This window comes from Nyctibius grandis, chromosome 8, assembly GCF_013368605.1.
Source record: "Nyctibius grandis isolate bNycGra1 chromosome 8, bNycGra1.pri, whole genome shotgun sequence".
NCBI lineage: Eukaryota > Metazoa > Chordata > Aves > Nyctibiiformes > Nyctibiidae > Nyctibius > Nyctibius grandis.
Window position 1 is genome coordinate 25,039,820 of NC_090665.1, and position 22,412 is coordinate 25,062,231.

General features: G+C 36.0%; 1 protein-coding gene across 1 annotated transcript in view; it reads left to right on the plus strand.

The window, feature by feature from the left end:
- NEK7 (NIMA related kinase 7) overlaps positions 1–22,412 on the plus strand; it is a 69,719-nt gene that overhangs the window by 41,965 nt on the left and 5,342 nt on the right. The window contains exons 6-9 of the mRNA XM_068406251.1: positions 3,514–3,622; positions 5,931–6,038; positions 14,012–14,106; positions 18,695–18,808. Of these exons, the coding sequence (XP_068262352.1) occupies positions 3,514–3,622; positions 5,931–6,038; positions 14,012–14,106; positions 18,695–18,808 (426 nt within the window). The remainder of the gene's footprint in view (positions 1–3,513; positions 3,623–5,930; positions 6,039–14,011; positions 14,107–18,694; positions 18,809–22,412) is intronic.

The following is a 22,412-nucleotide window of genomic DNA, read 5'->3' on the forward strand; positions in this document are numbered from 1 at the left end:
TTTGCTAATTGCTGTCACTTTTGCTTTCAGAATTTGACCTTTAAAGCATCGTCTTTAGAAACTCAGTACAATATAATTCCGTGCTTTTATATTGACTTTAAACTTTTTTCACCATCTGTCTCTTACTTGATTTTTTTTATGCCTCCAAGAAACTGAATTGCATATGCTGTTTAGGTGTGGGGCAGCTATTTTTAACTTTACTAGGATGGAAACGTTTGGAGAATATTTAGTTTTTCTTTTAGTAATTCATTAGAGAAAACCAGGAGAGTAACGTTTGCCCATAATGAAACTGCTCAGTCGTTCTGTGAAAAGGGACGAAAAGATGAATGGTGATGTAACCTGCTTACCTTAAAGCACTGTAAGGCATTTTGAATAGCAAATTTATGACCACAAAGTTTCCCAGTTGCATTAAATGACTGAATTGCAGTTTTATCTGTACTGACATTGTGAAAACTCTTCAAAGTAGTTTTTTGTGATTCGGTTCTCAAAGACAGAGATGGAAATTTCATGGGATATGGCTTTTGAAACAGTTCTTGCTGGGAGACAGTCTGCCTGAGCCTGCTCTGTTTACCTGATAAAACACTAGCTTACAACACTGCCCAAATTTTTAATGCACATGTACAAGCAGTTCCCTTTTTGCCCAGTTTCAGCTATGTTGAGACTGATCTTTCACCTCAAACAGGATTATGTTTTTTTTTTTTAATGTCACACCCTAGGTGGTCAGCGGTCTGAGGGACATCAGGACTGTCCTTTGAGCCTCAGACAGGTGCAAGAAGCAGAATAGTAAAATGTTGAAGATGGGAGTACTTTAGAAAGCTGTGTCGGGCTATGTTCCTTTGAGGTCAAATTTGGGCAGGTGATAGCAACTTGCATACAATGGGAGATAACTGTATTATGTTAACTTGATTACATGGGCATTAGGATGCTTGAGACATTCCAGCACTAGGCAGTGAATTAGTTTCAGTATTAGCTGTTTGTGATGTTACTACAGTCTGCTACAATAGAGGTTAAAAATTATTGTTTTGGCATCATGTCTTCTGCATTTTGGCTTCCATATTGGAAGGGTGCAAACCCCACAACCATTAGAACTGCATTTTGCATTGTGGACTGTTTTAAAATGGAGGAGAGAAAAAAGGATCCTGCTTTGAATACAGTTAATATGTGCTACATGAATTTAATTATGCTGTTCAGCATAAAATAGGTTTGACCATGTTTTCCATCAACTTATATTTCTTTTTAGAGAGTAAGGTTCTAAACAGGAATGGGATTCCTTTGCCTTACGGACTTTTCTCAGAATTAATATTGCCTGCTGGACTGTTTCCTAGAAACACTCAACTTGTTTCAATAGCTAGTTTTGCAAACCAATCTTTTTTTAGTAGCGGAGACTTTCCATCACTGTTTTGGCTATTGGTGGCCAACAGCCTAAGAAAAAATTTAGAACATGTATTTTGATGGAAGAAGATAAGGTAATTAATTACTATGGAAAATAATGTTCAGTGAGTTTATTTTAAAGATATTGGATTATTTTTAAACCTATACGAGCGAAAATGGTGCCTATTTCTCTGTTTAGTTTAAACATTGTTAGCAAATGTAGCAGCTTTCTTTTGCATCCTCTTTAGATGGATGAATTCTACAGGGTTAATATTATTGATGCTTTCAGGAAGAGAAGTTATTATCATAATGCATAATCGTTAATGCCTTTGGTAGAACGAGACTGTCTTAAAAGCTGTTGTTATATTGCATGCTTGCACTATAATAACTGCTGCCGATTTTGTAGTGTACAATCAGCTACAGTGTTGTAGATGGCCAATGGATAAACTGTTAAAAGAATATTTGTATATAAATACTTTGAAAGTACACTGGTATACTTTAAGTACATCGGAATGGAAATCTGTAATGGAAAATCTTCCCATTTCAGACATTTTGTGAATGGTGTTTCATCACTGCTTGTGCTTAGATTTGAGTATAAAATGTAATAATTCAGAATGTTTAAATAAAGTGCCTAGTTATAATTATGATAATTTCAGAATGCATTTTAAATCAAGGAACTGTGCTTTCATGTGCGCATACTTACACGTATTGTGTATTTGTTTTTTAATGAAAAGAAACCTGGTCTCCATCTTCCTGTTTACATCAAACAATCCTCTGATATGCAAATCCAGCTATGGGGAGAGCAGATACACAGGGTTTGTTTGGATTCAGTCCAAGACTGAGAGAAAATTATATTTAAAGAAGTAATTTATATGCTTTGCCTCATTTAAATGAAAATGCATTTTGAAATAATCCCTCTGACTAAAAACATTTTGGTGAAATGTTATGATCCTTTGTATGACTGATGCATTTTGCTATAGCTAGTTTAAAAACATCTTTCTCATACTCCTGCATGTCTCTGTAATGTGTAGATGCAGCTGTCAACTTCTCAGTGGCACTTTTTAACATAGTATATGAAAATATTTTTATTTTTCCAGAGTAATGAATGTTTGTTATATGAACTTTCTTAGGGTGTGCGTGAGTGTGAAGTGTGTGTGTGTGTGTGTACACATGCTATTAAAATACGTCTAAGTACTTTGCTTTCCATCTAAAATTTTGCTAGTATTAATGTTGTTCTTGTATTTTCTTTGTGTGTTTAACGTTAAAATCTGTCAAAATACAAATTCTTTAAAAAGAGAGACTAAACGAGCAACAATGTTTCAGTCTTCTTACCTTTAGCTACAAAATTTATAATGATCAAACTTGCATGTTTTAGCATTGGCTGAATTCCAGGGTTTCAGTATGTGTTTTTGGAGGACTGTGTTATTCCGGTCCCTGAATATAATATTTGAAGGAGTTGTGTGTAGCAGAGCATAATTATATTTCATGTAAGCTTTAACAGGCCATTGAACTGTTACCAGTGATCAGTAATGGTTGTTTATACAGGATGGAGAATATTTGAAGTTAGATAACTATGAAATTTTCAGAAATCACAGTTCCTTTAGTCCCCTTTTATATATTGCAGAAGTTTATAAGACTAATCTGATCGACTGTTCTTACATGATCTTTGTGAATTGTGTGTCACTACTTTTTTTTTTCTATTTACAAAATGAGGATATGGAAACCAGTGTTGGTGTAAGGAAGTATTTCGTTGACGAAGTTCTGTGGCACATACCTTTATATCTGACATTTATTTGTTCTGTGGCCACTTAACTGTCTATGCTAGACTATTCTGATCACATTAATCCTGCATTGAGGATTGCTAAATACCAAGTAAAGCCTTTTTTGGGACAGCAGTTTTATTTCATTAATGTCATTTGTGGCTCTATGTTGACTGATCTAAACACATACATTGATGATACATGTATTAATATTTAAGGAAAAAGCTTTCCGTGTCAACAAATTTTGTTAAACCTTTCTGATTAGGTTGTGAGCCTCTTGTGTTTGGTTTTTAAATAAAGGATTTTCTCTCTTTTCTTTTTTCAGTCATTTTATGCAAGTTTTAAATTTTAATATTCTATGTCCATCCTTTTTTTCTTTAAGCATTTTAAGAAACAGAAGAGGTTGATTCCTGAGAGAACAGTTTGGAAGTACTTTGTTCAGCTTTGCAGTGCCTTGGAACATATGCATTCTCGTCGTGTTATGCATAGAGGTAATATAGGATCAAAGCTGATTTGTCCTTACTAAACCTTTTACTATGTAAGAATTAAACTGAATCAATTCAAATGACACCAAATAACGTCATAATGGAATGAATTTTGACAGCTGACACAATGTATGTTTCTGTAATGTTTTATAAGTAACGGAAAAGTGTGACAGAAATTCATGGTTGTACGTTTGTTGTGGTAGGCATTTGTTTGCAGCAATGGCTTGTGATACCAAGTTTTCAAAATAAGTGATAGTTCTGTAAGTGATGGAGACCCTGCCACTGCTACCTCTTTGCTTGCTCAGTTCATTTTACTGGCTTCTGTTTTCTCTCCTGTTCTTTTATATTTGCCCGTTGTCTCTCCCAAGTATTGTTACCTGCATTCTTGTGCAGCTATCCATCCATTCTTTTCACCTCTTGCACATCTTTTTCTTACAAAAGTGTTTGCCTCCTGCCATGCCTTCTGGTGATGTATAGACCCTTCTCCCACTCCCTTATCTACTGGATTATGTGCAGCTGTGAGCATTTTCTCCCCTTGTCTGCTCCTCTCCACTATTTCCAGTCTCTGTGTCAAGTACTGTGTCCCAACAGCCCTTGTAGTTGCCAGCTATCCTTGTCAGGTGCTAAATCTCTTTTACCCATTTTAAACCTCTATACTGCTGTCTCCCTCGTATGTTGTCTTCATTTTACCTTGTAACTCAGTCAAAGAAAACAAATCGTGGTATAGCTGCTTCTCAGATGTACAATTTTTTTTTTTGCCTTGGAAATCCCTCTGGCTATGAGTTACAAGTTGTATATGGGCTGTCTCTCTGGGTTCAGGTGAAATTACATGTCTTAGGTTGGTGGCTTCCTTCTGCTGGGGTGCAAATAGCTGCCCGAAAGCAGAAGTCCCTTGATCTCTGCTGAGCTTTGTCATTTGCAGCTAGAGATGTTGCACCCTTCAGGAGATCAACTGAAATGCCCCTGCAAATGGCTTTCGCTTGTGATTCTCCTTTTTTTTTTTTTTCCTTTATGCATTTGTACAGATATCTGCAAGTGCAAATTATACAAAGAGAAGGACATAAAATTGCAGATTCTTTCCATAGGTTATAGGTATCTTCCTTTAATGCTTTTATGACTAAACTAGTTTATTTCAGTATATTTTAGCTCAAAACCAAAATGAGTTTGCATTCCTTAAACTGAAATACTACCTTCAAAGCTTCTGGCAAACCTATGGCAAATCTAACAATTGCATGGTTACACACCATAACCAGTGACAATTAAAGCTATTTTTAAGTTGAGCTGATATCCGTGTTGGATTGTTACGCAAAGGGTGATCCAGACTCCTGAAAACTAGGTCAGATAACAGCATAACATAATTGCTTCTGTCTTCCTCTCTAAAGCTTATAAGGTTTTGTAACTTTTTATTGGAAACCTGAAAATGCTGGTGTTTGAAGGGTTATTAAACATTCCTTTTACTGTACCCATATCTCCTCTTATCAAAGTTAAGTCATTTTCTTTACGTTTAGAGCCACAGTGTGTTGCTCTTGAGCTCAGTAAGAGCTTAGCACACTTGCCAAACAAATATCAGGTCAGTTTATTTAGAAGACTAACAGGATAGGTACCTTGTTAAAAATCATAAAATAAAGATCTTTGATGTTGTCTCTAAGGGATTAGATTAAAATTTAAACTGAATATTACTTTTGAAAAATAACTGTCTTGGGTATACATCATTATTTTTCTTTGTTTCTACTTGATTAGCCCAATTCCATTGATGAGTTTAAGTAACCATTCTCCTGAGTAAAACTTGCTTCTTTTTTTAATGCCTGCTATTAAAGAGAATCAGTTACCTATTTCAAATAAATAACATCATGCCACTGTGGGTAATCTGATCAGGAAAAGTGATGAAAAATTTGTTTTACGGTTCTTGAAAACATTTTTGGTCTGTTACTTAAGACATAATGAGAGGTTTTCTAGTTCTAATGGAAGTCCTTATATATAGCTTATATAAAGTAGTAATGAACTCCCTGTGTATGCTGCTTTGGTGTGGAGTAAGTGTGTGTGTGGTGGTTGTTTTGTTTTTTGTTGTTGTTGTTTGCTTGTTTTTTTCAAAATATTTTCCATGGCTCTTTAATTTTTTACTTGAGTGATGTTTGTACTATTGAAATAGTTAATTTGAAATTCCAAAACCCAGACTTGCTCTTTCTGAACAGCACAGTTAAATTTTGTTGATATTAGCTGTAAATAAAAGCCTCTTTTGGTCTATTATTAATAGAGCAGTAGCTTTTCTTGCAACCTGATTGTGACTTTTAAATTTTCTATTTTTTTTTTTCAGATATAAAGCCAGCTAATGTGTTCATTACAGCTACAGGGGTAGTAAAACTTGGAGACCTTGGACTTGGTCGATTTTTCAGCTCCAAAACCACAGCTGCACATTCTTTAGGTAAGCTTTCTCTGACATACGGGTGTTGGGGAGGTAGATTTTTTTACATGGTAGAAATACTATGCCTACTCATGAGGAGAAAGAGGGTTAGGTCCAGCTAAAGCTTTTCTTAAGTAATTGAAAAAAATGGTCAGCACCATGGACAAACACAGAAAAGCTGTAACACTGAGGTGTCACTTTCAGCAGTACAGCTTGTTGGGTTCCACCACCTGGCCCCCCCCTCCCTTTGTATGAATCATTTAATGTACATTCTTGGCTCAAAACAAGTCTTCATGACAGTAGTATTTTCTAGAAATGCTAGGAAAAAATAAGACCAATAATACAGATGCATGTTTTAAAATTCTTTTTAACTTTAATCAGTGTTGGAAAGAACCTTGTAATTCTGTGTGCCTCTATGGGGTAGCGTTGGTGACAGGTTGGTTATATGCTTTGAAAGGGCTAACAGAGGAGCTTTCCTGTTTTAAGGTGGAGTTTCTGAACATAAGCTAAATAAGTCAAGGAGAGATCAGAATTAGGCTTTATGAACCATTAAGACTTTGAAAACAAAACAAAATCCCAAAACAAACAACAAAAAACAAATCCCAGAAAACTTAAGAATAGAAAAAACTTTCTGAAATGCCCAATTTATTCTTTGCTAGCACATAAAAAATAAAACTGTATTATCTTTTTCCAAACAAAATTTTCATATAATTTGCATCTTTTGAGTAGCATTTGAAGACTAGGATGATTAAGAAGCCTTTAAAGAAGAACAAGTAAAAATTTGACAGATATTTTAAGTTTAAATGCAGGGAATAGACAAATGACAGAATCTAAGAGGATTTCTCTAAAAGAGAAAAGCCTTGTAAACAGAGTAGCATCTGCTTTGAAGAGAAATGTAAGAATTAGTGTTTATAGTATGGTTATGTAGATTTTTTAGTTAAGAAAAAATATTATTTTCCCCCACTGAAGTGACTGTGCTTAGTGGTTGCTGATTTCAAGCCTATTCACTGACTGCGAAGGGTGTGAAATGAACTTTTAGACCCCTCAAGAGCAGGGCCATTGGTGGCAGCATCCAGAATAGTCTCCTGTTCCTTGTAAATGGGTGTTGAGGCAGGCAGAGCGCCTTACTGGTACTTGAATACAGATAGGTAAAATCAGTTGAAATGCTGCTCTGTGGGAATTTTTAACAAATGACAGTGACAATTCTGTAATTAGGCATTTGGATATTTTTATGTGTTTGACAAGAGTGCATGATAAGGAAGATAATATCTAAGAAAGCCAAGAATGGTTAAGTAATACTTACAATCCCTATCTTAGGGCCATGGGAGGGACACAACAAAGAATTGTATTTGCTCAGATTCTGATGCTTCTAATTAAACTATGAAATATCAGACTTCTTGGATTAAAATACGCCATATTTATCATCACATCTTAATTTTTTTCAGATAGTCCCAGTTATCAGTACAGTGTGGAAAAGAGAGAGGACTGATGTTCAGCATGTTTGTATCATATTTGAGGTGTGGGTGATACTGTTAACAGCCAAAACAACCTATTCTAGAAAGGAAATTTTTGATACGATCCTTACTTCCCTGTCTTCCAGAAAGCTTTTGGTCACTCTTTTGTGCCTTCCTGTTTTTATCATGATGCATACTGATATTGGTATAGTCAAAACCACGAGTAACTGCTGAGATCTTAATAGGACTGAGGTGAAACTCAGACACAGATGTGCAATCTTTAATTAATAAAAAAGAGAGAGGAAGAGACAGAGGAGAAGCAGTGAGACCAGACTGGAGATGTGCTTGGGTTCCACATCGAAGTTCAGATACAACCCTGAAGATTTGATACTAGTTCATGGCACAGTGTAGTATATAAAGTGCTGCTATTCGTGCTGCCATCGGAGCCCAGCTGCTGTCTCTGGCAGCACTGTGGAGATCTTATTTGTCATAGTTGGGTCCTGCTACTGCATGCAAATGGAACAAGGATGTAAATGAGCAGTGTGAAGAGGGAGCTGCTCCTGGGCTGTATTTGCAGGAAGCTATAAATCCTAATCTGTGGGTAGGGAGTGCATGAAGAAGGCAAAAGTCAGTTGTGAGGGCGGGAGAGCTAGACTTGTGTTCTGAGGCAGAAGTCAGGAAGTTAAAGAGGAACAAACTGCTTCAACCCTGGGTTATTTTGGCTTGTTGCAGAGGAATGGTTGCAAAGGGACTGAAGACTCAGCTAGAGTTAAAACCAGTGTAAAACCTCCAAGCCCTTTAAAGCTCCTCTCTTACAAATACAAGAGTCGTCCAGAGAGCGGTGGGTAGGGGGATGGAAGTTTTGTTTCTGATGTTGGGTGCTGTGTCTTGCTAGAGGAGCATTATTTTTTACTTTTTCCCTATCTCCTCTTTTCCCATTTCCCTCTTAATTATGACCTAACGTCAGAATTCAGCCTAGGAAAAAAGATTTTGTTCAGCTGTTAGCTTAGGCTACAGTGGAGACAGTGACACTCTGATTCATCGTGTCACTAGCAGAGACCACTTTTTAAAATTAATTTTTCATGCAGTTTTTGAGGCTGGTTTTCCTGAAATTTCTTTCAAAGTTGTATCATTTCATGATTCCATAAGCCTTTGGTGCACAAAACCCAGTGAATTACAAACATATTATGTGTAGCGATTTATACTTGTTTACAGGCTTTATAAAAATTTCAGTAGCAAACTAGATTCAGGCTTTCAAATATAAAGAAATGTACTAAAATTTTCATTAGCTACAGCTTCTAACTGCTAATTATGAATAATAGTGATTTAATTAGAATATTTGCTGATGGTCCATTTGAAACAAATGAAAATACTGCAATGAACAGGGTTTGTTATTGTTCTTAACTCGCTAAGACAGCCTTATCAAAACAGTAGATTTTTCTATTGTGGCATGTATATACCTTTTTGAAGAAAGAAAAATCTTTCTTCCAAAAATGCAAAGGAAATGGAGGCATTTGGTATTGTTGATTTGATACAAACTTGACAAAATCTCTTTATTTCAGAAGACTTTGTAGTAGAAAGGGGAAGATCATCCAAGAAAGCCTTCTTATTCCGTTCCCTATGACTCTGTGTTAGGGTTTTTTGGTGGTTTTTTTTTGTTTGTTTTTGTTTTTTTTTTTAATGGCTGAATGCCAAGCCTTATGCTCTTTGAAATGGCAGTTCTGAGGCCAGCTCATGGAAATGTGCATTTTTTTAATCTTTGTTAGCCATTCAGTGGATTTAAGGATGGTCCATGTTTTAGTATTTCAATTACAAAAAAAAAAAAATTCACTTCAGTTCTCCAGTGTGGTTGTGCTAGAGGGCTGCACAGTATGCTGTCCAGGTGGACACTGGTGTGAATACCTTATTGCAGGGCAAAGGAGCAGATCTACAATCTTCTTAAAATGCTTGAAAACAAAGGATCGTGTGTACTGAATTCTGTTGTTTCTTCTGTGGTTTGACAACTTCTGTCATTTTCATGGTACTCCTGTCCCCAGCACAGAGCTATGTTATGAGGGATTTGACTGTAGACTCATGCAGGTTGTGGGGAATAAAATACCTTGTAAAAATGGGTGCAAATACTCTCCTTTCCTCTTACATATAGATCTCTAACCCAGCAGAGGGTGTCAAAGCCAGGGTTGAGGTGGTGGTGTGCAGCACCATTTTGCTGTGAATAGAATAAGCTCCTCTTTCATACCCTCAACCGAACTGTTCTGAGAACCTGCACCCTCAGTGTACAGGAAGGCTAGCAGGGACATCTGCAATTGATTCATTGCAGTCATCATTGCTGTATGAAAACAGCTCTTATTTTATATATAAAAACCTGAGATCTCTTACAGTAGTTTGAAAGCTGAAGATAAATTATTGTACTGTTACAATGCTACATTATAAAATAACTCAAGATATTTATAGATTGATTTCTGCAGTTAGACTATTTGCATAACGTAGGCTAGGTTGCAGAATTACTTTGGATAAGTGCAGTATTTTAGATCCTGTATCTGTGGTTGGAGGTGAGCCTATGACTTAGAAATCTCCCACGCCTATATTAAAATAAATAAGTAAAAAAAAAATATTATAGCTATAGAGAATTTGTTGCATCAGTGGTTGGTTACCCTCACTGTTCCATAACTGCTGCTTATTTGTAACTAACTTTGTCTGTCTTTAGCATCAACCATCCATCTTGCTAAGCACTTGCATGTTGTGTTGAACTTTGTATTATAGAATTCCTGTGATCTCATGGACATCAAGTCATTCATAAACCGTATCTTTTGATTACTTAAATAAATTAGGCCTTTTTTTTTTTTAACTGAAGTCTTGTTTTGGAATTCTTTGAAAAGAAGAGTTACTAAAGTGATTTTAGCCCCCTTCCTGAACTTGGATAGTTACGTATTCCAATGCATGGAATGTCAGTAATAATTATATGGTCTTTTTTAAAACTAGGCTATTAAACACCTTCTGAATTGGCCATTACGTTGTTTTGTATAAGTAGTATTAACATTTACCAGGCAGATTTTTCTCCCAGCTTAAAAATGCTTAATAGTACTTGGAGCTAGTTACCGTATTTCGTTCAACTTCTCGATGCATTGTTGGTTTTCAAGTGAACACGCTCTACTCTTCAACTCAGCTGCAATGTGAGTTATGTGTTTACGCAGGTAGTAAGATGGACTGTTTATATCATAACTCCCTTCTTCATAATAGTTTCTTTGCCTCTTATCCTTCAGATCCAGCTTCCTGCCCCCAATAACCACCATTTCCATTATGTCCGTTGCCTTTCCCAATAGCAGAAAGCTTGCATAAAGAAACAACACTTTCTGGATCTGCAGCATCTTTAAAGGGAGGGAGCTGCAGAGCAGCAGCAGATTTTGAGGAAGCAGTTTATTTGACCCAGACCTTTTTCCAGGAGATTGCCATTCAGACCTGCAGGTTATCTGAGAAGTGCGAATGCAATGAACAGAAATGCTGGAGTTACAGATTTTGTTCTTAAAAACATAGGCACCTTAATGTGTTACGTCTTTGTCTTGTATTATCCCACTTCTTTGTCTTCAGATGAGTAAAGTCTCCTGTCTTTATAGTATTGTGATGCCGTATTTCACTTAACAGAAAAAATAATGATCCAGGAAGGAAACAATAACGTATAATTACATCTGGTAGTAGCTTGCCAGCAGTACAGTTGGCTTACCAGCTACATACCGAGATTGCTCACTGTTGCAATGACTTCAGTAGTTCCGGAATGTCAGAATAATGAATCTTTTGTGTCTTGTTCTGTTAAAAACAGTTTACAAGTAGTAATGATGTCTAGATCTTGATGTTGTTTTTGTGATTCAATGACTAACATAACTGTAATTTCAGTTCTTTTCACTTGTTGGTCATTGGGGGCTTCAGGTTGTATTGCAGTTAAGGTGTTACAGTAGGCTAAACGCTGTAAAATTATAGCATTTGTTCTTCCTTTTCACGATCATCAATCTTTCACAGTCGTATCAGACCCCTAATGTATCAGCAGCCTTCCCAGAGCTACTGGTTAAAATTACCTTTGCTTTTGGTAAACTATGAACCTTCAAACCTTTGTGTTTTCAGCTGCCCCCTGTGGATTCTGTGAAGCCTCTTTCTGGCACATTACTCACTGCCAGCTACTTGCGTGATGTCTCAGAGCAGCAAAGGCAGTGCTGCTGTAACCAGCTAAGAAACGGATTACTATTAAACTTATTTTTTGTTGTTAGATGAATTCTGCCAACAAAGCATCAGAATATACTACAGCAGTGCGTTAAATAATGGATGCAAAATACAGCTGAAAGTTTTCAGAGGTGTCCAAGCTCACAAGTCCTTGGAGTAAAAAAAAAAAAAAAAAAAGAAAATTCAAGGGGGAAGTACAGCAGTAAGGATAATAAAAATATGAAAGCTGTGCCATGCCAAATGTTGTTTAATTACAGTTTGCAATTTAAGAAAGCTGTCATTAAACACCCATTAAAGTATTGCTGTTGATACATCAGAATAACACAGTTGATTCTGGATATTCTAGTAGCTATTTTGGTGTTGCAGTCCCACCCATCTGTGTGCCTTTTCTTTCACAGGGAAAAGACCATCCCTCTTGACCATTTCTTTGTGGTGGGTGAATACGAACATCCCCTGAGAGTAAATGATTTTCACAGTACTCCATCATTTTGAGTTGCCTTTCCCCAGTCTTTCTCCTTTTAAGCTCTTGATCTTTCACAGTCTCAGTTCAGAGCTGCAGTGATTCCTCAGGCCAGCACTAAGGGAGCCTCTGGGGAGAGGGGCTGCGGCACCCTCTGCTTTCCCAGGGCTGGAAGGCTCCCCCAACATATTTAGGGGGCCAAATCCATTGTAGGATGCAATATGGGGCCTCTGTCCTTGCATATCTGTTAAAGCAGCACGTTCTCAGCTTATATTGGTCTGGAATATTGTTTTCAATATTGTTTGCCTAGAAGGCGGTCAGTTGAAATTTATGGGTTACCAGCAGCAGTGGCCTGACCGGGGGTAACATGGTACTGGGTTTCCCAATCCGAGCTGGGCCTTTCAAGTAGGAACTCCCTCAGAGTTGGGCATTTCAGGTACTTCCTCCCTAAGAAAGTATGACATAGTTTGATTTGTTAAAGCAAAACCCTTAACTTTTGGAAATGATTACACTAGAATTATTAATCTGATTAATTAAAACTATTAACCTGATTATTCAGAATTGGAATTACTTATGTATTCACTATATCTCCATTTCCAGTATTCACACAGAGATGAATTCTGAATAGATGAGGCTAATTCAGAAGTGCAGAAGTGGTACAACATCTTTGTGTTAAATAAAATAGTGTGAGGTTCATACTCTAATTTCAGTAGTTTGCAGTGAGAGTGCTGATTTTAATCGCTGGCTGTGTTGCAAGATGTTTAGTTTCGAAACAAGGTCAACTTGTATTGAATTGACAGAATTCAGTTGGTTTTCATGATCAGGATTCAGTGCTTAAGAAAATAGTCCACACAAAATTGAAGTAAAAACCTACATAGATCTGTGACTATTTTTGCTGTTAGGCAGTCATTTTGAGGGGATATAGGGAGAAAGTTCAGAGATAACGCACCAAAAATTGCCACTACTGTTATTTTTCGTAACTTCTTTTTTTGGTGATCTGTTACATATGAACCCGTCAATCAGATACTTTATTTTTTCTTAATGGCTTTTGTTACAGAGCTGAAACATCGCTCAGAATTTCTCTCTTCCAGGTAACTTGTGACACGGGTGGGTAGGGTCTGATTCAACTCGAGGGAAGAAGTGTCCTGGAGTATCCAATGCAAATTTGCTCTGGGACAGTCCTAGTAAAAGCTGCTTTTCAAGAGCAGACGTCTCTAGAGCCCACAGCTCTGAGGCAGGATTAAGCTAGGAGAGCCACAGATTTGGGAGTTGAAAAGCCCTCACAGAGTCTAGTCCTGCAGCAGATGGCTGAGTCGCTCGTAGGAACCTCGGCTTCTGCTGGGCTTGGAGGTTTTCCTGCCGTCCTCTCTGGGAAGCTGAAGATCCTGGATTTCAGGCTCAATTTTGGTTTCAGATATTCAAACTAAATTGTGTTTATTAGTTTCAAAAGCAGCTTTTCAGATTTGTATGTTGTCAAAAGGAAGAACAGACAACTCATTTAAAAAAAAATTCGAGCCATGGAAGAGAATTTCTAGCTGTTGTTATTTCTAGCCACAGTGATAAGTTTGGAAAGGAGCAGGGATGTGTGTGTGTGTGTGTAGCATGTTCCTGAGCTGCTTTAAAAGCAAAAATTGGAAGTATTCTGGTAATTAAATACCCATCGTGAAAATAAAGCTACATTGGATGAACTAGATATCTAATTAATGTGTATTTATATCAAACTGAAGTCGTAAGTGTGAAATGAAATGATATGTGTAGCAAATGAGAAATATAGAAGATGAAAAATGTTTTTTTTAGCCAGGAAAACTGTACTTTTACTACTATATAACAACAGAAATTTTCATTCAAAAATACTTGTGTATTTATTGCAGTTGGTACACCTTATTATATGTCTCCAGAGAGAATACATGAAAATGGTTACAACTTCAAATCTGACATCTGGTCTCTAGGCTGTCTGCTGTATGAGGTAATATTGATATATACAGTGAACTTAAAGACAGTTTTGCTCCCCACACCCTACCCCCTCCGACATGTATTACGGACTGTTCTAGGATCTATTTCTATATTTTTGTTGTTTAGAAAAGCATGTAGCATTGTGGAAAAGCTACTTTTCTGCTATTATATGTCTGTCTTTAATATTAGCAGTGAGAACTCTTGTGTAACTTCAGGATATGAAATACAGCTCTTTGTGTGTTACTCAAGACTTGCCTTTTACTGGGCTTGCTACAAAGATTTTACAGCAATTTCTTGAAGAATGGGCATAACTGAAGGATTAATAAATGAATAATGGCAAGCACATCTAAAATTGTTCTAGGTGTTTTAATGGCCTGTGCTGATTATATGACTTTGGTAATAAATGCATTGAGAAATAGTAGGACTGACTTAACTATGCAACTAATGCTTTCAAAAACTGCAATATAGTTATTTTAATACAAGTTTAATTTCTTTAAAATATTTAAAACCTAAGTAAAACAATAAAAAAAGGGGTTACTGTGTACTTATTACTACTAGCTTGGATTAACTTTCAAGATAATGACTTCTGCTGCACAGACATGTAATTTTTCTGCTCTTTCTTCTCCAGTTGGTTAAACTATAATTATTGGTTAATTTCTGTATTAATATGGTCAAGATTGGTAGGTGACACATAATTTTAAATGGTATTATATTCTGAGAAAATAAAGATACAGGGCAAATTGAAATTGAGGCAAATGAATGTGTGAAGAACAGGTAGGCTTCTAAGGCAACTACATCTTCAAAGTTCTTTGCGTATCATTTGTTGATCAAAAGACTAAACACTTGTGTTGAAGGGTGCTGGAAAAAAATTTCTTTCCATCAGCAATGGCAGCGAAGTCTTTCTATTCATGTTCCAGATAAAAGCTAATATACCCAACTCACTTTTCATTTACCTGCAAGCCACCTGCCTCAGTGAGTCAGCAGAACTCAGTTAACGCATATTCAAGAGGATCGGCACCTCCTGTTACTTTAGGATTTTGTAGAAAACATTGTCAGCCTGTTAAAGTTGTCTGTTACTACTAGGTGAATTGTTTCCAGAAATATTAGTTTACTTTCTATCACTAACGTGTTGCTTTAAATATTAAAAGGGCAAATAGCTATATTGCCATTCTGCAGAGTTTACAGATCTATATATAGCTGTTGCTTTTAAATCTTTGGGGCAATTCACAGGCGTGAAGTCTGATACCTGATAGCAAATATTTAGAAGTTTAAATCCTGAACTGAAACTTAATCCCATATTGGGATTCCTTAGTACTGATAGTGGCAAGTGCCATCAATTTCTTCAATGCTCCACTTTACACACTTGCGCAAGCAGGAGCCTAAAGATAGCATAAAGGTGGGCGAGGATTTTTCAGTATTACTACTTCTTTTTTCCTGATTGATTTTCTTGAGGATTTTTTTAAAATGTGGAAACAAACAAATAAAACCCTTGAATAACTAATTATTATATAAAATAAACATGTTTTAAGGTTAATTTTTCATCTGTGTTATGTGAAGTGAAATTGCTGGATACAAATCTATAGTACTTTTCTAAAGAAGATTTTTTTTTGAGCTTTCTGCTTTGATGATGGAACAGTATATTAAACACCTGTGAGAATATTAAATTTTTTTTTGGTAAATAATTTCAAAATAGCTAAATATCTTAATTCCGTTGATTAACTCAGCATCTTTACATACCATTCTCTTTTTACTTATTTTAGAAGTTTTACCAGGGTGGTATTTAAGTCAATGTGGTGTTGTGTTCAGGTTTTTTCCTTGTAGTAAGAATAAAGTAATTATTAGGATACTTACTGTTGATATGTATTATATAGCTGTAGTGTCTTCAACTATAGCTTTTAATTTTTTTTGGAGGTGCATTTATCCTATTTAGTTAATTCTACAACATATCACATGTTTGTGGTTGGTTGGTGGGGGTGTTTTTTTGTTGATCATTGAGATGTCATTTTGAAATTTTAGGTATAGTAAACTCAAAATATATGCTTAGCGTTTCTTATTTTTTTTTTTAATTATTTGAAAATGGTTACTTAAGGTTCTTCAAGACACGTGTGGACTAACGCATGGTATTTTTATTATCTGTGCAGTTTTGTGCATGTTTTATTATGTTGATTTCATGTTGATATGTGCTCTGGATTCTCTCCAGCTTAATTGGAAAAAAGCTGTGGCATATTTATCACTTCTCAGTAAATGCTTAATTGCTTCTAAACTCTTTTCAGTTATATTTTAATTTAAGTTTAAACTAATTTGTTATAATGTATGTTGTTTTTAAAAATTATTATTTCTAACCTGTATTGTAGTCTATTATTCAATGCTAACTGTGTGGCCAGTGAGATTTTTAAAAGTATATTTTAAAGTCTGATTTTTTTTTAGAGCCCCAGGTATTTTTGAAACCTCAAAAACACTTACCACTGGAGTTTTAATTGATATGCAACAAAGTAGACTTTACTAATTAAAATCAAGATGCTGTGCTTTTGCTACATGGACCTTTACATGGAAAAGTAGGTTTTACACATTTCCTTTTATTGTTCAGCGTAGCAATTGCATCCTTACAGGGTTGTAGGTTGGTGGCTTACAGTTCAAAAAAAAAAAAAAAAAAAAAAAAAAAAGTAAAAAAAAAAAAAAAAAAAGCGAGCGAGCTGCCACCAGCCCCGAAGACAGACAGTGGGCTTTCGTCCCTCAGACACCCCCAGAATACTAATCAGGAAAGTCAGACCCTGGAGGTCAGGGAGCAAGTCAATCATTCTAGCGATCGTCTCAGTGTGGAGGATCAAATTAGCCTGAAAAATTCAGCTGCTGGGAGGAGAGGGTGAGCAGCTGTCAGGGGCAGCAGCGAGATGCACTAATGAACCAGATGAATAGTGCAAAAGCTTGAAAATAAAAACAGGACAGTTGACATTTTTCATCTGTCAAAGCAGGAGATGCATGAAAATATAGTATTCCTGTTTTAACTCCTTAGGGGACATTTGGAATTTTTTTAACACTCTGCAGCATTCAAACAAAAGTACTTTTTAATGAACACATAGAGCACAAAAATGAGTGTCTGTGCATTTATTTAGAATTTCTGCATGCATACAGACTCTGCAGTTGATTTTTCTTTTTTTTTTCCCTTTTTTTTTTGGTCTTTAGCTTGCATTTTTAGCATTCCTTTTAAGGTAAGAAACAATGTCATATAAATCCAAAAATTAACATTATTTTGGTAATGCAGCATTTTTGGGAGGAGTGTAGGATGGAACTGTAGTATGATATTTGTTTTGGGAGCTTTAGAATGATTTATTTTTACTTGAAGTTAATATGAAAAAAGTACTGAACTATTTGAGAGAGTTTTTATCAGGTGTAAAATAAATGTAAGAAAATTTTGGTAGTAGTCTTCATACATTTCCCCCCAGTGATATTGGTGTTTAGACATGAAAGAGTTAAACCACAATCTAGAAGACCACAAGACAGATGAGAGCCATTTTCAGCTTGTCCTGTCCCTGCTGAAGCTCACTGAGTAGCACAGCATGGACTAGCGTGTTTCACACACACTCTGCCTGTCTGGGGAATGTACACATTGTCCTTCCAAAATCAAACTTATTAGCACATGCAGAAAAGGGTGACTGACTTTGGGGCAGCGCTGCACTCAAGGCAGCATTCGTGCTGCTGCGGTTCAAAGACTTAGAAGGCTTTGAATGGAATGGAGAGATTTTAAATGAATTTTTAAATTTGTAATCCTGCTAACCGTAGCATTTGTTTCCACCTTAAATGTCAAGTGTAACATTGTCTGGAAATAAAATGTAGGTTTAGTAACGCCAGTTTTAAGCTGATAATTTATTTAAGTGCTGTCCAACAGATACTCTTATTTTTGTATTACAATTGTAAAATATAGACATGCGTGCCAGTTCTGTGCTTCTGATGATGTTTGGGATATTTTTTTAAAGTATTTTCAAATAACATACTGAATTATCAAGTTTTTGGGTTTGGGTTTTTTTGGAAGTATAGACGTTACCTTTAGTTTTCTTGCTTTAAAAAAAACAATGGTATTGAAATCTAGTAATAGCTATGGAAGGTTACAAAATCTGCTACTGTTATCAAGCATTTTCACCACATGGTATTGCTTTAGATCAGATAATTTTTTCAAATAAATTATATGTTTTTTTCCAAAAGGTCTTGAGAGGAAAATTACATTGTGGGTTTTGGGTTGTTTTTTGTTGTGGTGTTTTTTTTTTTTTTTTTTTTTTTTTTTGTCTCCCTCATGGTGCAAGAACCCTCCAGCAGTATGGTAAACTACTCAATTTTTTTTATACTCTATTAATAAAACCGTTATAGTATACGATTCAAATATTGCAATGTAAGGATTGTGACAGGTATGACTGTACGACATAGAATAAGTACACACACTGATTACAGTAATAGTTTTAGAACTTTTGTTTTTAGCACTGTGACACTTCCAAGTAGGGAATCCAAAGTTGTTAAAAATCACTTTTGATTTGTTAGTATTACAGATTTTATGACAAAACAGGTTTACTTAAAAACACAAATGAAAACTGTACATTTTCTTTAAACAGATGGCTGCACTGCAGAGTCCGTTTTATGGTGACAAAATGAACTTGTATTCCCTGTGCAAGAAGATAGAACAGTGTGACTACCCACCTCTCCCTTCAGATCACTATTCAGAGGAAGTAAGTAATTTTCCTGTTCATGGGCTAGATCCTCAGGTTATATAAGCTGTCACACTTCCAGGGAAGTAAATGAACTTATGTGATTTTATGTTATTTGCAGATTATGCCCACAAGTGTTTTCTTGTTGAACTCACTCAAATGTTCCTGTCAAAACAAGTCTCTGATATGATTTTAAATTTTGGGAGATTAATGATGGAAACCTCATACTGTTAGCTGCTTAATTTCATTGAGCTTCCTTGCAAGTATGACAAAATGCTTTCCCAGAATGCACAGTGATGTGTTCTGCATGCCAGAATGGGATTGAGTTTTACATCTATAGTATGCTTTTCTAAAAGCACAACTGTACAATTTTATGTTGCACAGTAAATTAGTGCACTAGCCTTGTTTCTCTAGGGAACTTCCATTAAAATAGATACAATGTAACTCACTAAAAATGAATTGTTTAGTTCCCATTTGTCTGCATTATAAAACTGCAATGTGCCTTTTGAAACAATTGAACGGCAGTTCTTTTGCAAGAAAGAGTGGTTCTTGACAACACAAATAGTAAATTTCAGAGAAATATAGGCAGACATAATATAATTGAACAATATACTCATGCGTCTCGCAGCAGTGTTTGTTTCAAGCTGATACGTAACAGTTCTTTACTGTCAATGCATTCAAGGGGGGGGTACTTGCTTTTTTACGCTCTAAAATGAAAAGAAACTAAATAAAATAAGTATTAGCGTAACAGAATGAAAAAATATTAATGCTTGCTTGTTAATGTTCTGAGATGCCAGTTTTGAAATACTTTTCCACTTTGAAAAAACCAGGGCAAACTGATAGAAGCTGTAAACCAAAGAACATGTATTAGTAACCAATTCTAATTGAATTCAGCCTACATGAATTAAAGATTACTTTGAAAATGTGAACAAACATGAGCACTGAAATACTTTTAATAAACAATAGAACATCGTGCAATTCCACTTATAGAGTACGGGTTGTAATTCTGAACCTTAAATTTTTTTACATTCAAAGACAGTGATTGGACTATTAATAAAAGATTACTGCCCAGTGTTTGTTTTGTATTTATAGTGACAATTTTTCCCCTTTATGAAAAAAAAAAAAAGGACTTAAAAAGATTATTCAGTGACGTTACACAGGATGAAATAATGATCTTTTGTGTAATTTATGCACTATACCTCTTTGTGGGTTTTCCAATTAGTCATTTTACCTGGGTCATTTTTAATTATTATTTATTGTAGACTATAAATATGGCAGTTCATATAACCAACTTCAGATCTGGAGGCCTGGAAATACAGTAGGGTGTGAACAATAATGCAAAATGATAGCAAGAATGTCAGGGGCCGTTCTTTGTTGTGTCATTCATGCTGTCTTCCTTTTTCCATGAAGCGCATGAATATTTCACATATCTGCATCCTCATCCTCTATTCTTCTTGACTAATTTTCAGACTGTCTGAATTTGCATTTCACATGGTAGCTGATTAGGAGATGCCGAGTGCAGCAGCGAAGCCTCAGCAGGCGGTTTCCATGGTGACCTTCAGCAGGATTTTAATGATGATACCACTAGTGGTTCGTTGAAGTTGGCCTGCCTGCAGGGCTACTTCACTGCAGCTAAGTGTGAAGTTGGATATGCGGATTCCCAGCCAAGGGGCAAATATCAAAGTCTGGCCCAGATAGAAGGTCTTAGAGTTTGGATGGGGAGAGAGACTCCACCTTTTGCTTACATCTGTATAGTTTCTAGTGTTGAAAACAGATGCAAAGCACAACATGTTAAGTTGTCTTTATTTCCAAGCAGGCACATACTTCTGCACCTTGAATAAACCAGTTATTTGCAAAATACATGTAAGTTATTTTAAAACATAATGAGAGAACCAGAGCAACGGTAGGTATGAAGATAGGTATCAAAATAGTTACTTGAAAGAAGTAATCAACTATGGAATCTGTAACAGGAACATTTTTTAATGTTCTGATATGAAGACTTGTGTCTTTGCTAAGGTACATGGGAAGATAGATAAGTTTATTAGTTATTGCACCAAAATAGACCTTTTTTTTTACTCATATGAAAAAAATACTGTGCTGGCATGAACTGTAAAAAAATAGAAACAAACAAGCATTATCTGTCATATTAGGATACTGTCCTAAATGTTTCACCTGTACTGGAAATTTAGATATCAAACCTTTAACCAGGTTGGAAGCACACTCAGTGAGCAGTAAAGATCAGGGATCACTGAACAGTAAAAACTCCCTTCATATTTTATAACAAAGAATTTCTGAAGGAAGAATTTCACTGAATATTGATCTCTACATCCTCAGATATAGAAGTGTAAATACGTTTATTGCAGAACACAAGTCAAGTGCTTTTTAGAGAAAATTTTTGTAAGTACATTTTAATGAGTTTTTAAGATGTGACAGTTTTTCTAATTTTTGAACTGTCTATAAGACTAACCTTTTTGTAATGTGTCACATCTGTGACATCAGAGACTAATGTGACAGAAAGATGCACCTTAAGGTAGATGGATAGATGGATAATTTTTTAAAAAAAACTTTGATTAGAAATCCTAATAATCTTAAGATGCATTTTCACAAACTATTGCTTCAGCAGTAGAGACATAAGCCAAGATTTTCAAAAGTTTAACAAGTTTGGATATCTCGATTTTTGAATATTCCTGAAGAACGTCTGGTATTCAGAGTGAGTACTCGGCATTTACTGAAAGCTGTTCAGTGTTAGGGAATTCAAAGCTGGAGCTCTCTTGCTACCCTCAGTCAACACTCTTAAAATCCTGTCAGCCAACATTAGTATCATGTTGCTTTTGTGATAGGTGAAGTTTTTCAATGTCCCCTTTGATTGAGGTGCACTTCTTCTGAAGTCCGTGGCCAACCTCCTACCCAGATGTGAAGGCTGAATGAGCCAGCAGGTCTAGAATGGCAGTGTTAGTTGCCAGCAGAAGGGCTTGAGAACAACACCGAGAAAACACTTCAAGAACGTCTCCTATTCAAAGTAATAAGCGTTTGTTTGGTTTTTTTTCCCATTCAAAATTTCCTATATGAAAATTTCTCTTTTTCAGCTGGCCTAACAATGCAAAGTACTTGCCTGTCATAGTTCTGTCTTCCCTACCCCCTCTTCTGACTTGAGTGATAATTATTTTTTTCATAGCTGAAAAACCTGCTAAAGTTAAAGAAAGTGTGTCCCGCTGCTCCGATGTCAGGTTAAGCTTCAGGCTAAAGACAGTCATTGTGCTAAGTGCACAGAGAGGTTAAGAACAATAAGCAGCTGAAGAAGTTTGCAGCTTGGGGATGCAACAGGAGGTCCCTCCAGCTCAGCCACAGGTCTGTTTCTGCCTGTTGGCCAGTCTGTGCCAGATAATAAAAAATTACTCTATCTCTAATGATAGTCTGACTTTAGAATCCCAGTGCCTCTTCCCGTGGTACTTTTGGGCTCCTCTGCTACATTGGAAATTTGTTAGTACTAAGGGGTTGACAATGGATTTCAAGTTTCTTGAAATGATTATTCCTGTAGAAGTTAAAGGAATAGTGCTGTAACCAAGTATTAGCATCCAGCATGGTTCCAGTTTGAGTCCTGAAAGGCTGTCTGCCTGTGTAACTG